The sequence below is a fragment of the Scomber japonicus genome, chromosome 14 (assembly GCF_027409825.1).
Source record: "Scomber japonicus isolate fScoJap1 chromosome 14, fScoJap1.pri, whole genome shotgun sequence".
In the NCBI taxonomy this organism is placed as follows: Eukaryota; Metazoa; Chordata; class Actinopteri; order Scombriformes; family Scombridae; genus Scomber; species Scomber japonicus.
Window position 1 is genome coordinate 3,955,105 of NC_070591.1, and position 16,458 is coordinate 3,971,562.

At 39.0% G+C, this 16,458-nt stretch overlaps 1 protein-coding gene across 1 annotated transcript; it reads left to right on the forward strand.

Annotated features, from left to right (window-relative positions):
* The first annotated feature begins 1,899 nt into the window (after window positions 1-1,899).
* On the forward strand, window positions 1,900-9,194 carry LOC128373275 (high-affinity choline transporter 1-like). Its single transcript, XM_053333565.1, has 8 exons — window positions 1,900-2,083; window positions 2,878-2,994; window positions 4,637-4,792; window positions 5,024-5,172; window positions 5,527-5,670; window positions 6,744-6,897; window positions 8,334-8,551; window positions 8,649-9,194. Exons 1-8 carry the CDS (start codon window positions 1,900-1,902, stop codon window positions 9,192-9,194), a joined length of 1,668 nt encoding a protein of 555 aa, XP_053189540.1.
* Window positions 9,195-16,458: the final 7,264 nt, after the last annotated feature.

The window sequence follows — 16,458 nt, forward strand, 5'->3', positions numbered from 1 at the left end:
ATGTGTACACCACCTTAATCTCCAAGTATCTTTAGGTCTGATTATTTGCAATTTTGACACGACTTTGATAATGTAGATTTTCTTTATGTGAGTTGAAATCATTTAATTTCTTGAATGCTTACTTATTATGTAAGTTACTTGGAAAAAAGGTTGGACAAAATGAAAACGTACTGTAGCTGCTAATGGAAGTGAGGATAGATAAACAAAGACGTTTCTTTATATTTGTGTGTGTGTGTGTGTGTGTGTATTCTCAAAACACCGGGGAATAATTCTCCATTGGAAATGAATGGGAATTTTCTTTTTAAATTCACCTTTTTTCAGAGTCACCTAGCTCTCTCATACCTGCACGTAGAAATGTGATTTAAACTTTTAATGTGACATGGAAAATGCATGTTGTATGCAATCATGACACAGTAAACAGATACATTAACAGGAAGTACAACTAAGAATGAGTGTTAGTGTATTTCACTCTATATGATTTGTATTCATTGGAAGCATTGAAAACCAGTTCTTCCACTGATGTTAACCAATGCATCGTTGTTGCGTAAACCTAACCACAGAGGACTCTAGATGCAAACTCAAGTCTCTGAAGTCATTTATCATATGTGCTGTCATTCAGCCTCATCATTCCATTCAGTCGAGACACTTTCAGATGACAGATTTATTAGATTGAACAAACTGACAGAAACGCCCACATATTACATAAGATCTAAAGTACTTGTGTATAAAAATACTCACAGTTCATTGTCCTCTGTATCTCAGAAAGGCTCTCTAGACCTGACTTTTGGCATCAAAGTACGCCAGCCCTGTGAGCTGTAAGCAAGTGTATGCTAACGGGGTCTTGAACCTATCAAAAAGCAAAAGAAGAAAGAAGAGTTCGGGCCTAGGGTCTTATTCGTCCCCCTTGCCTTCACCCTCCCTGGTCTGTAATTGTAGTGAGTATCATGGCAGCAATGTCCGATTAGAAAAAAAAAAAAAAACAATCCATGCACCTCAAAAGTTTCTGGAAAGTTACTTGGAGAGACGGCCATGCCTCCGTGTCTCCAGACCTCCCCAACATTTGTTCTGTAGAGTGTGCAATACTGACACTAACATCAGTCATCAAGGAACATCAGATAATGGACAGTCAAGTTATATATCTGAAATCCACGACAGCCTAGCCCCACCACCACACACATCACAATTCTTACATTATCCTTTATTTATTATGGCGTTATTTTATTTTATATCATTTTAACACTATATAAAGTGTGAGCCCACTGCATGCTCACTAATGTGGCACAAAAATAACGCCATAATGTACCCTATAGAGAAAATGTGTTGAATGATGAAAGTGAAATTTGATCCATCGTTGACTAGTTCAACTGAATCACAGACGTGCGTTAGGCTCTATTCGAGGTACGAACATGAACATAATTTACTGTTTTTCCCTCTTCAGTCATTTATTTGTTGAGCTTGGCTGAAAAGCAACAGCAGAACTCACAGGTAACAACAAAAACGACTTAAAAGGTATGGGGATACAATTAGCCTACAACAAAAATGGAAAGATCCACACAGATATCTTACGTATCAGATGACAGTTGACTCAATTCAGTTCCCCTGTCGGAGATCCATAAACAGCAGAACATGAACATAATTTCCCTCTTCAGTCATTTATTTGTTGAGCTTGGCTGAAAAGGAAGATTATACATTTCTGTACCTTTGCCTTTAGGTATCCCTAACCCTAATCCTATACCTGTAGTTTGATATATCCATTATAATAATAAATTCTAGGATGAGACTCTTTCTCTGAGGGCAAATTAATGTATTGAAGGTGTGGCATGTTTCTCTTCACCTTCTGGAAATAACACTCATACGTTCAGTCAGACTTAAGCTCGTGAGGACGTCTTTGGATTAATCATGGCTGTAAACATCCCAGGAGTGATAACAATGGTATTTTTCTACCTGCTGGTCCTTGGAACTGGCATATGGGCTTCATTCAAGTCCAAAAAGGAACAGAAAAAGAGCACAGGTACCAAAATGGAAATGGCTCTGCTGGGGAACCGAAGCCTTAATCTGGTAGTGGGGATCTTTACTATGACAGGTGAGTTTGTAGGCATTGTGCTTTTTGTCCTGTGGAATTCAGACATTTCCTTCATTATGATGAAAAGATTTTAATCTTATCTTAAATATTTCAACCAGCAATGTCTTAGATCTTTCTGGCCAAATGTTGCTTTAATAAACACTTGGTATCTTTGGTTCCTTATCTGGTTAAACCCAGCAATGAAGCAGTTATGTACTGAAACACTATATTACTGTGGTATTGATCTCCTCATTGCTTCTGTTGTATTTTTATCAGCTCTATCAAGTTACATCAGTTCCCTGACGCTTTCCCCGTCGGACTTCAAATATGTTCAGACCTGCTGCTGTCAGTGGCAGTATACTGTAAGCAACAGTTAAAGGCACCAGATAACTGAGAAATAAGTAAATACAGTTAATACATTAATTATTAAACTGTTATCTTATGAAGAAATTAAACTCTCTGGTCACATCTCTGTTGTCTTACAAGAAAAGTGTTTATTCAGGGATCTGAAAGCAGAGCGTGAACTCAAATGTAACATACAGAATTTAGACAGAGACACAAACAACCAATTGTGTAACAAGGCAATGATACCCCTTCATCTCCCACTCTTGAGACACTCAAACCATATACCTCAACTGGTCATTAATTATCCTAGCTTAACAGAGACTGAGCACAAATTCAGTGTCTCAGTAATTTTCCATCGCAGTCAGTAATTGTTATTCAAAATTATCTTATCATCTTTTAGGGTGTGTCACCAAATCAGTCTTGCTTGCCAATGTATGTATTTGTTCAGAATGTATTTCTTTTTTCTGCAGCTACATGTATCGGTGGAAGCTTCATTGTTGGCACAAGTGAGATGGTGTACACACCTTCTTTTGGACTAATCTGGGCCATCATTTTGTTTTCTGCATATGGAGCATCTTATATTTTTGGTAAGAGTTGAAGAACTTATGATATGTTACAACTGCATTTTCTTTTTTGTGGGAATTTCTGGAAAACAGAGAACGTAACAAACAAGATCAGTGTAGTTCTAGTTTATTCACCTGCAAATTCAATCAGCAACATGGAAAGTTTCTGACAAAAAGTGCATGGTATCCTGATAGAATCCGGTTTATATACACATCATATACAAAGACGTTAACATCTATAGTTCATACATCACTATGTGTGAAAGGTCATACGCAAAGATGTTAACACCTGTAGTTCATATATGACTATGTTTGACAGGTTTACCTTACTTGGCATTAAGCCAAGTTAAAGATAAATAGACATGGGGATTCACAGAATTGGCCGAGTGAACACCATGAACCATTTGCCTGTGCCCCAAAAACACAGGTTACAAACAGGTAATTTAGAGAATGGGTGCATTTTTCCCAATATATGCTACAAAGCAATTAACAACGAGAACACTTTTTGAGTCCAAATGCCAATGCAGTGCAACAATACAACAAGCATGATCCGCTCTCAGCAAAACTGCGAAATGCAAAGCAATTTGGTTGTATTAATTGTTTTCTTTATTAGCAATGAATCAATGTGTATTAATGTAACTTAAAAAATGAGACCTTCCCCAGCTTTCACAGCAGCAGCCTGTGGACTGATACCCAGTGACGTTTTTATGTACTGGCCTTTTTCCCACTAATGTAAACAGACAACCAGCATAGTGATGCAACACAACAGGAATGGTGCTATCTGACTAGTAACATGCTACCATTGTTAGCTCTCCACCTACTGAAATGGCAAGCTGTCCCATCAATCACACACTTTTTTCAACAGAAAACAAACTCCAGAACAAAAGCAGAACATAACTTACCCCTTTTGTTTTTTTCTGTTGGTTGTCCAAAGGTGTAATAAGCACACATTTCACAACTCCCTGCTCCCAGGCCACAGTCTGTTGGTCCTTGGCCACAGTCTGTTGGTCCTTGGCCACAGTGCGCTGGTCCCCAGGCCACAGTGTGTCGTTACCTGGCCCCAGTCTGTTGGTCCCTGGCTACAGCGCTTCGCTCCCTGGCCACAGCGTGTTGTTTCATGACCACAGTCTGTTGGTACCTGGCCACAGCTCACCAGGCCTGCCCCTGTTTAGTAAACATGTTTTGTAAGTTGGCAGTATTTTTTGCAGGTTGGACGTTGCAGATTCTGCATGTGTGCTTCTGTGTAAGCGTGCAGCAGCGGGAGAAGGCAGGGGTAGGTGGGACATTTCCTGAGATAATAACAAAATAGTCTCACGTTACATACACACAAGCTTAATGGCTAAAGGTTTCGCTGATAAAAAGGAATTTCTGATTCTTACATACAGAACCTTTTAAGTTTAGATGAACATTTAATCTAGTGATTTTTAAGGTCAAAATTCAGGTTGTAAGACAGAACAAATGTAAACAGTACAAACTATTTGAGACTAATGCATACACAGATTTTAAAACAATTACAATATGTGTAATATAAAACGAGAACATCATCTGTTTCATCAGGGCATGAAAGCTGTCCAACATTCAACATGTTTATCTCTTGAGTGTACTTTCCATGTTGAACCTTGTCATGCTTGTTTTGCATTTTTATAAAAAACATTTCATTTTCAAGGTGGCTTCGTATTCGCGAAACGTATGAGAGCTCGAAAATATGTGACCATGTTGGACCCTTTTCATATCAAGTATGGAAAAACAGTTACAGCCCTTCAGGCCCTGTCTTCACTTACAGTTGATGTTACCTGGTTTCCTTCAACACTGATGGGTTTAGGTACAGTAAATGTGGTCTTTTACAAAGTTTTCAGTATACAATAAATAATGCAATAGATGTGTGTCTTGCATATTGTAAGGTTAAAGTTAAATCTATATTTACTATATTTATTTTTTAACATTATTATATTAAACTATGTCAAAAATGTCAAAAAAAAGTATACAGAGTTGCAAACTAGATATTCAAACAAGATTGGGTTGTAAGATTTATTTTATATGATGTGTTTTATAGGTGCAACTATAAGTGTGATTTTGGATTTGCCCTATACTGTGTGTATCTGGATCTCTGCTGCTGTGGTTATCATCTACACACTAGTGGGAGGTCTCTACTCTGTGGCCTACACGGATGTGTTACAGCTCATCCTCGTATTCATCAGCTTGGTGAGTTTGAGTTTGTTGTACTTTGTTCCTTTTTGGGTTCCACAACAGTTTTGTGAGAGGTATCTTACATATAGTAATATATCAGTCAGATGGACCAAACCACTACTTTTACTGCAATACTTTAACTACATCAAGCTGATAATACCTATATTCTCCGACTAGGATTTTTCATGCAGGACTTTTGCTTGTACTAGTGTATTTTACATTGCAGTATCTGTACTTTTACTTAAGAAAAGGATCAGAGTTTTTATTCTACCACTGTGTGTGTTACTCTCACTGGTTTATAACAGTAAATGAATTCAGTTTCAACAAGATTATTTTTTGTGTTTATGATTCACATTTTTGTATCTGTAGTGGATCTGTGTCCCTTTTGTCCTGATGAGCCCCTACTCCTTAGACATCACTCAGACGGCCCTGAACAACACCTTACATGGTCCCTGGTTAGGTAAACTAGAACCGCACATGATTTGGAGGGCGATGGATTATTTCTTATTTTTGGTAAGTAGAAGAAACAAATGTATTTCTTTTTTAAGATGCATTTGATTGGCTCTTCCTTAACCTCTGACTCTTATATAAGCCACACATAAGCCTGTTTCAATGCAAAACATACCTGACAAATTAACACAAGAAGTTTGACTGTTGTTGCTGCAAGGTAAAAAATGTAATTCATAGCAGGGCTGATAACATCAAAGTGTGGGCGTAACTTTGGCTGGAACATATTTTTGTCACACAGCCAAAATGATAATCTATGATCACACAACCTTCATTTATTTCATATTCATGTACACACACATATACACACATAAAGAGCCTGAAGCCCAACCTGTATCATTTAGGCACTGCAAGTCTGCAGCCTTCAATGTACAATTCAGCAACACCTTTATATTGGTATTGATAACATATCTTAAACATATCTTAAAAATTGTTGAGGAATTTTCCTTCTTTAGAGTCAAAGGTGAAATGATACAGTGTTATTCATACAATCAGTAATTTTCATGTCATCTGCTAACCTCTGAGCAGTATTTCATAGCATGTCTCTTAAAATGTATTGCATGTGGCCTGAATGTAGATAACGTAACATTGGTTTACGAGAGTATGCATACTTTTTGTTTAGGATCTTATACCCATGGGAATGCTAGCACATGTGTACATGTGTAGATGAGTAAAGAATAACCTTATTTGGACATGTAGTAAATCTCGTGGGTCTAGTGAGGCATTAAATAATCCCCACCAGGAAGAAAACTTTTAGAACTAAGTACCATCAAAAAGTGTTTCACTTGTCCTATCTGATCTCCTTGATCGAGCCTGTTGTTTCAGCATAAGAAACATTCCTGATATACTGGCAGAGTTAACCCGTTTGTATTTGATGTAGTATAATCCATGATCATCCTATGATCTCCCATAGTGCATATCTGACTCTGAACCAGACCTGCCATGCCTAGATATGATTTTCAACAAAAACATTTCACGAGAATCTTAGACGCATACAGGCCATTATTCTAAATTGCTGTTGTCTAAAAGTTTCAAATTCAGTACATAGTGACTTTAAGTTGAACTGCTTCTTGTTGAAGGGATGCGGGAACCTGGGATATCAAGCCTACCACCAGAGAACCTTGTCTGCTTCTTCATCAGCGGCAGCTCAGACCACATCTTTTGCAGCTACTTTCTGTATGTTTGTATTTGGGACTCCATCTTTACTGATCGGGGCAGTGGCAGCATCCACAGGTAATACACTTTCTCAGTGGCAAAAAATACACCCAGTAACAAGACATTCAAATTCAAAACATTGGGATTCAAAATGTTTCCTGTGCTTACTTACGTCTATCTGTCCATCAACTTGCATGATTCTTTCAAAACATAATTGCCATTTATCAAGGAAAAAGCTGCATGTAAAATGGTGATGACTAAACATACTCTGGGTTTTGTGTTGTCACTTGATGTATACATTATTTTTACATATTCCATCCATTCATTTGTTCGCCGCTTATCCTAAGCCAGGTTGGCATCAGAGTAAGGAAACCCAGACATCCTTCTCCTCAGCAACATCCTCTGACTCCTCTTGTGGGATCCCAAGGCATTCCCAGGTCCGGAGAGACATACAATTCCTCCCAGTCTATCAATTGGATGTGCCCAGAACAGAAGCAAATAGAAGTCTTTCTGACCAGACTCCCAAACCACCTCAACTGACTCCTGTCAATGTGAAGAGGCATCAGCTCATTCCTTAGCCTTAACAGATGTCTGAGGCTATCTCCAATGACGAGCCCAGACACTCTCCAAAGCAAACTCATTTTGGCCACTTGTATCCACAGTATCATTGTTTTGGTCACTACCCAAAGCTCATGGCCATAAGTGAAGGTTGGAACATAGACCAGTGGGTAAATTGAACGCTTTGATAACAATGCCCTATGCTCCATCTTACCTTCTCTCATGAATAAGATACTTAAACACCAGTAACTCACTCCTAACCCAGAGGGAGTAGTCCACCATGGCTTCAAATTTGTAGGTGCTGACTCTCATCCTGCCTACTTCACATTCAGCTGAAAACCATTAAAGTGTCTGTTGGAGGTCATGAGGTCATGATTTGTTGAGGACAACAGAACCACATCCACAACCACACCAAGCTGGACCTTGAGATTCTGTGAATGAAAACCAAAAACAGAATCACTGACAAGGGACCCGGCAGGGCCCAACACCCACTGAGAACGAGTCAAACTTGCTGCCAAACATAGCTCTCAGTCTCACAGTCATTGTATATGGACTGAATGGCTCACAGCAGCAGCCCCAATACCCCATCGTCTCGCATCACCAGCCATATGGTGCTCTGAGGCACATGGTTGTAAGCCTTATCAAAGTCCACAAAGCACATGTAGACTGGATGTGTGAACTCCTATGACCCCTGAAATATCCCTGCAAGGGTGAAGAGCTGGTTCTTTAGTCCTCTGTGACAGTAAACTGAACATCTTTGGGTTGTAGACTGTTGGTCGGGACAAAACAAGACATCTTAGGTCGTATCTTGGGCTTTGGGAAACAGTGATTGACATTTTTCATATTTTTCTACCAAACGACTGTCCAAACTGTCTTAGCATTTTTGTTTGAAAATAATTAATTAGTTTTTCATGATCTCTCTGATCTTTTTTCTCTGTCTTGATGTCGTCCTTCAGATTGGAACCTGACCTCCTATGGTTCTCCATCTCCATACGAACGGGGGGAAGCAGCTCTAATCCTGCCCATAGCCCTGCAATACCTCACTCCATCCTATGTCTCCATCTTTGGTATTGGAGCCATTGCTGCTGCCGTTATGTCCTCAGCTGACTCTGCTTTACTGTCTGCATCCACTATTTTCACCTCCAACATCTACAAAGACATCCTGCGACCTCAGGTTTGCTACTGAAGAGACACGTATTGAATTATGAAAGAGAAAGTAACATGAACAGCATTGATGACATGATTCTCCTTTCTACTTGACATTTATTCAGGCATCCCAGAGGGAAATCCAGTGGGTGATGCGTGCCTCTGTAGTGGTAGTAGGCTTGGTTGGTATGTCATTCAGCGGCTTGAAAAACAGCATTATAGTGATCTGGTTCCTTGGTACAGAGGTGGCCTACATCTTAATCTTCCCTCAGCTCATCTGTGTCCTCTACTTCAACATCTGCAACAGTTACGGAGCTATTATTGGCTGGGTGATTGGGTTGGTCATTAGACTGCTGAGCGGGGATCCGACACTGGGACTACCAGTAATCCTCCACTTCCCTGGATGCACTCTTGAGGATGGCGTTTATGTCCAGTACTCTCCAGTTAAGACCATCTCCATGTTGTCTTCCATGGCTGCCACCGTGTTCTTCTCCTACCTGGCATCTCTGCTCTTCAACAAAGGTCTGCTACCAGAGAAGTTGGACGTGTTCAAAGTGAAAGCCCAGCACTCACCACAACCACCAATGGCATCACTGGCAGCAGACGGTGCCAAAAAGTGCCATGAGCTTGATCGAGATGTCTCAGACCCAATGATTAGCACCACGTGTTAAATGCTCTCTATGTGCAAACAATGTGCTTGTCTAGCTCTTAACAAGAAAGGGAATACACAAATTTCACAAAATGTTGAGTTAATCCTTCTTTAGTAGTTCATGCTTATGATGATTTGTTCTTTTTTCCCCTTTTCTTTTCTTTTCTTTTACCTGTTATTGTCTTGTGTATTGTTGTGTTGCTGTTAATGTTTCTTGACACCATCTTAAATGAGGATTCCTCCTCAATGGTCTTTTGAGATAAAATAAAGGTTAGTAATGTGTTGTGTCATTCAAGAAAGAAATGTGGAGAAACAAAGGTGTTCCTTTCTTTATTTTTGTCTCAGTGTTTTGTAATAACTGCTACATGAAATTAACTGAATAATATTAGAGCACCAACAATATTTGATAAAAAAAACATAAGCAATTTACCAAATACCAATATGTGCCTAAGGAGCTCTGTCAGGAAGCCTAACTGTATCTTGCACAGTTTATGTTTTACCACTAGATGGAGCCCTAAGACTGCTAATTTCACATTGATGCTGCATTAATATAGGTAAGTAGTTAGAAGTTATACTGTTAAATATATTGTATGTCAATTCAATTAACGTTTATTGATATCATGTTAAGTTGATGCTAATTAACCAACAGTTAATGTAATTTTGCATCTAGTGGGACAATTGTGTTTGTATATTGGCTTTTTATGACACTTGTGGTTTTATGTTAGAAGAAACAACCCTGTGATGAACTGTTAGTCCAAAGTCTATATCTACTTTACAAAAAAGGATGTAGGATGTAACCAGCGTCATCCCAGAGGTGGTGCAAGCTGTTTGGTGAATAAAGACAATAGCCAGATCAATTTACACATTCATGCGGCTCACTGATTCCTGTAGGATTTGACTGCAGGGTGAAGCCGTTAACTGATCTGTTAACACATCCTGGCACATCTCCCATTATCAAACAATTCAATCAACTGTAAATGAACTTAAATCTCAATAAAACTCAACCTGAGAGAACACCTAGACTTAAAAATATGCTATTCTATTTAACTCAGCATTAATAATACATGGCATACATGTCACTTCAATTGCCTGACACTTCTTTGAACAAGTACTGCTCACATGTTATTCCAATCTTATCAAATGTTTAGTCTGTCCCCAGGCTTAATCTGCCTCCCACTCCGTTAGCGGGCATGGCCCAGGGGTGGCTTGTATACCACTTTGAGGCAGTAGTTTTGGAGTGTAAAGAGCATGCTCTGGAGTCGCTTTGGTCCACTGAGGAGGGGCTTACTGAAGATTGACACCAATGGGTGGTGATCTGGCAATAGCATAGGCCTGTCCGACTGGATTCACTCTGTATGGTGACTGACCTGGTGATGTCATACCACCTTAATACAGGCATAGCCATGACCCAGCATCTCTCCTTCATAGCTGTACAGACCCCTGATAAGCATGGCAATAAACTTGAACAGGCAATTCATGAGTTGGGCATGCCCAGGGCTTTTAAAGCTGTCCATCAACAGGACGTGGCCGTGAAAGCTCCCTGACTTGGAAATGCAGCTTCATCTTCAGTTTCACTTCTCTCCATCTATCCATCAGAGCGCTGAGGTTCGCATCATGGTCATGGTTGGCCACCTACCCTTAATCCCCTATTATGATGTCATTGGCTATCGGCTTGATCCCCTTCAAGTTGGCCTGGAGCTTGTCCTGTGTCCTTTAATGCATCTCCAGCACAACCAATATTCTGAAAGGAAGTGTCAGCCAGCAACAGTTTGCCAAAGTTTGAGAGGCAGGTTGATAGGTTTGTGGTCAATTCCAAATTGACCACAAACCTCTCAAGAATTTATCTGGCTGTTTTAATGTAACCAGATTAGTTATCCAGTGTGTGGGTTGTGTGACTGTGGTTAAGTGTCCATCTCTCTTGTATTTATACAGCTGCACTTTAATGGCTGCCTTGAGGGCCAACAGGATGTTTATGGGAGTACACTGCACATGGGGCTACAGTGCTGTCCAGTTAGAAACGAATGTCAGTTGGCAGAGTCAATGGGGCTGCAGAAGCAAACGTCATCATGGTAAGTGCTGATGAGGTGCTCATTGGTTGGCATGCTCACATTACCGTGCTCTAGACTATGCAACTCCTCGAGAATCGTGAAATGTAACAGGCCAAGTCTCCTACACGTGGAACCTAAAAGTTTGTGTGTTTTTCCTTTAATAACACACTGTGTGCTGACTGGGCCATTGAGTTAATCCACACACAGTTTCAGTTAGGTGTCTGTCCCGATTTAACCACTTAACACACGCCCCTGTTTTTTATGCTGTTAGCCTAAACAACATGCCCAAGTTGTGAGCAGCACAGATCCCACATAGTTTGAGACTCAGAGATGTGTCTGGTATCATTGGAAAGGAAACACTCTCAGGATTCTTGTAAAAGTGTCTGTGTGATTCTGTGACTTACTGACAAAGAGTGGCAGAGGTTACAATGATGGGGTTGTTTACTCGCCCATAGGTTTGCCATTACAATGACATGTGTACAGACATTCACGGACCTCTCAGCGGGATATAGACATAATGAGGCCACAGCCACAGGTCTTGGCTTCATGCAGTCCAAATTTGGAGTCAAAAGACCAAAAGATGAATTTTTCTGAATTATTTTATGTCCATGCGTTTTCCTCAGGTCCTTTTTGGAGACTCCAAATGGACACTTGGTTACCAAAGCTGTATAACCACAATCAAACACCTATAACTTCACATCCCCTTTGCCTACAATCAAAATCTTGGTCTCTAATGAAAGCTGACACCATATTATTATTATTATTATTATTATTACATATAACCATATTTTTTTGTTTGGCCATGTCTAACTATCTATCTATCTATCTATCTATCTATCTATCTATCTATCTATCTATCTGTTTATTTTGCTATAAGTCATAAGTCAAGTCGAAGAAGAACCAACCGTGTACCAAAATGCCGTGTGCGTAATGATATATGGTTCAACTCTTTTACGCACAGGGCGCACGCCGGTTACGCTTGGAGTTTGTTTATGGACAGCCAAACTAATAGCTTAGTGTCATACACCGCTGGAAACCTCTGACTATTGGCTAAAAGGTTATCAACTTCATTTTACCGAATATTTCCATAGGCTAGAACAGCAGTCAATCAAAACCATGTCGTCATTGTTGTCGGTCACATGTCCTCATTGGCTTTGGAAACATGTACTGCCTAATCCTAAACACCGATTGGCTTGTGTGTGGTGTCGTCAGAAGCAGGAGAGGCTAACGGTCGTAAACATCTAGTCACGTGTACTCTGAGATGCACGCGCAGGTCAGGAAATGACGTAAACGGACCGTAAAAGGTTTGTTATTTGTGTTATTACGTTACGTGTTGGACTAAATACATGTTGACATATTGAGGAAAGTATTTCGGTTTTATGGAAACGGATTTCACATTTCAGCAGAATGGATACTTGGCGAGCTGTACAGAAAGTCCTGAGTCATTAGATGATCGTTGTGGATAAAGGGAAGACTTTGAAGGTATGTAGCATTATAGCTTTTCTTACTTAGCTCAGGGGCTAGCCGAGTTAATTGCTAATACTATTACGGCTGTGAGCAACCATATAAGTCGTGAGTGGTCTTGAATGAATCAGGAGAATCTAAGCTTTCCAACGATGTACGGCATGAATATATATGTTTAAGGGTTGGTGTTTAAAACATTCAGAAGAACTTGTGGCTACCTCCTAACATCCGTCCCGTCCCGTAGACGGAACAGCGTGCGTTAAGAGGTTAATTTACTGTCCATAATCTCTCTCTCATGAGCTCTTTTTCCCTAAGCAGGCAGCGCCATGCACTCTTATCAGTTATACGAAGGACAAACCTGTCTCTTATGGGTTGATCCCATATTCACATGAGGTATCCTTTTCTCTCAGTCATGTGACAAATGCATGAATCGTCTCCCCTTCGTCTTCTTGAAGATCGTTAAAGACATACCTTCCGAAGATGACATTCTTAGTGTGCAATGAAACCTTGTTTGAGCACCTCCAGTATGGCTGCTATGTCTTCCTGTTGGGCTTTCTGTACATGAGAAATAGATTCATCACCGAGATACATTCATCAGCGTCCTGGGTGTCACTGCCTACACATCTGCTGCTTTTTTACAGAGTCCAATTGCGTGACCACACAGATTGTGTCTCAAGAGCTGTGTATTCATCCATGAAGCAAACTGATCCAGTCAGGAAAGCGCACAGCAATGACTCTTGCGGATATTAACCAACATAGAGGATTTTTTTGCAGGGTGGAGCTGTTGACTAATCACTTACAACAACAAACCTTTAACACAAACACTCAATTACAGTAAAGAGTAAAGAGGATTCATATTTGTGAAGTCATCCTGTCTAGGAGTGTTGCAATAGCTTGGCAATCTACTCTACTTATTTTTTATTTTTTTATTTCCATCTGTCAATCTCCAACAAGAAGCAGGTGCATACATGTTAGTGAAGAGACCTATCAGGAAAGTTTTATATATCTGCCAAAGTTTTTTTCATTCATACCAGTGTTGGATGTCACAGCTAAGCACAACCGCTCAATCAATAAATCAATCTTTATTTATATAGCACCCTATCACAATAAATGTCACCTCAAGGCACTTTACACATCAGCAGGTCTAGACCATACTCTTTAATTTAAAGAGCCTCAACATTCTCCTGTGAGCAAGCACTTTGGCGACAGCGTCAAAGAAAAACTCCCTTTTAAAGAGAAGAAACCTCAAGCAGAACCAGGCTCTAGGTTGGCGGCCATCTGTCCAGATTAACTTTTTACAGTAAAATACTCAATTAACCACAATATGCTCATAGAAAGTCCAACAGTCTGCACTCCAGGTTGGGACCCTGGGCTTCAATTCTATCTTTCTCTTCTTCAGAGTCTCAATACACTGAGACTTGGCTGTGCTCAGGGAGTTGAAGATAAGTATACACATGAATATAACTTAAAAGTGCAAGTCACATTGAGCAGAAACATCAAACATACCTCAGTATGACAGCGATAACTTTAAGGTATTTAAAAAACTCAAACATACATTGCAGTTGCATGAGACAGTAAGTCTGTGTGGCGCCCTTTGTGCACATAAAAGGAATAGTCCTCAGGCCCTTTTACTTAAGAAACACACTAGTGTGAAAGCCACCACCAGTTTGACTTCCAGGGCTTACAGCCACTCAGTCCAAGGCCAACTGGTGGAGGGTAAATAAACCATAATGTAGTTAGTCTCCACCACTGCAAATAGATTCTCGTGTTTAAGTCTGCATAGAATGCACTTGGAAAAAAGGTTTGTTTTGTCAACTTACCAAACAGAAGAAATGTTCAATTGCCATGTTTGCTTCCAGTTTACCTAACAAGGGATCATTGAGATGTGTTCAGGGCCGTCCCAAGTATATAACCAGAGAAGGAACAGAAATATTCAGATGGTAAATCTCATTTTTAAAGAAATCATGCTTCATGTAACAGATGCAGAAACAAGCTGGCAAGTGTTTATTAAAGCAACATTTGACCAGAAAGATTTTTATTCTGACTAAGACCTTGCTGGTTGAAATATTTAAGATAAGATTTCATCATCATGAACAAAAGCTACGATGCCTTCAAACTCACCTGTCATAGTAAAGGTTTGTGTTCCCCAGCAAAGCCATGTCCATTCTGGTAGCTGCACTCTTTTTCTGTTCCTTTTTGGACTTGAATGAAGCCCAGATGCCAGTTCCAAGGACCAGCAGGTAGAAAAACACCATTGCTGCCACTCTTGTTATGTTTACAGCCATGATTGACTCCTCATGAACTCCTCACTAGTCTGACTGACGCATTAACTGAACTTATCATAGGATTTCCAGAGGGTGAACATAAAAACACCACACCTTCAACATTTTATTACCAAACATTACCAAGTCAGGCATGTTGGAAAACCACCTCATAAAACCTGACGTGAAGAGCTCTCACATTCGCTCTGTTATGTGTGTTTAGTGTCCACTGTGTGGTGCTAGAGAACACCCAGTAATTATACATCATGTTGCTGCATATTGTGTAAATCACAACATGTAGGCTATATATCATGTAAATCATGCACGTGTGATTTGGGGCATTTTAGACAAAGTTTGGTCTGCATGTTTTAAAACGTGTGCAAACTTGACATCACCTGCAAAAAATGTGCAAGCTGATCTACTAACGCAGTGCACTGAGGTTTTTGACGTCTTTCAGCTGTGCAAGATAATATGCGCTGTTCATTTAGTGCTTTTACCGTAATGAATGTAATATTAGTAGTTTACCGTAATGAATGTAATATTAGTAGTTTACCGTAATGAATGTAATATTAGTAGTTTAATGTAATGAATGTAATATTAGTAGTTTACCGTAATGACTGTAATATTAGTAGTTTACCCTAATGAATGTAATATTAGTAGTTTACCGTAATGAACGTAATATTAGCAGTTTACCATAATGAATGTAATATTAGTAGTTTACCGTAATGAATGTAATATTAGTAGTTTACCGTAATGAATGTAATATTAGTAGTTTAACGTAATGAATGTAATATTAGTAGTTTACCGTAATGAATGTAATAGTAGTTTACCGTAATGAATGTAATATTAGTAGTTTACCGTAATGAATGTAATATTAGTAGTTTACCGTAATGAATGTAATATTAGTAGTTTACCGTAATGAATGTAATATTAGTAGTTTACCGTAATGAATGTAATAGTAGTAGTTTACCGTAATGAATGTAATATTAGTAGTTTACCGTAATGAATGTAATATTAGTAGTTTACCATAATAATGAATGTAATATTAGTAGTTTACCTTAATGAATGTAATATTAGTAGTTTACCATAATGAATGTAATATTAGTAGTTTACCATAATAATGAATGTAATATTAGTAGTTTACCGTAATGAATGTAATATTAGTAGTTTACCATAATGAATGTAATATTAGTAGTTTACCGTAATGAATGTAATATTAGTAGTTTACCGTAATGAATGTAATATTAGTAGTTTACCATAATGAATGTAACAGTAGTTTACCATAATGAATGTAATATTAATAGTTTACCATAATGAATGTAATATTAGTAGTTTACCATAATGAATGTAATATTAGTACGTTCACCGTAATGAATGTAATATTAGTAGTTTACCATAATGAATGTAATATTAGTAGTTTACCGTAATGAATGTAATATTAGTAGTGTACCGTAATGAATGTAATATTAGTAGTTTACCATAATGAATGTAATATTAGTACGTTCACCGTAAT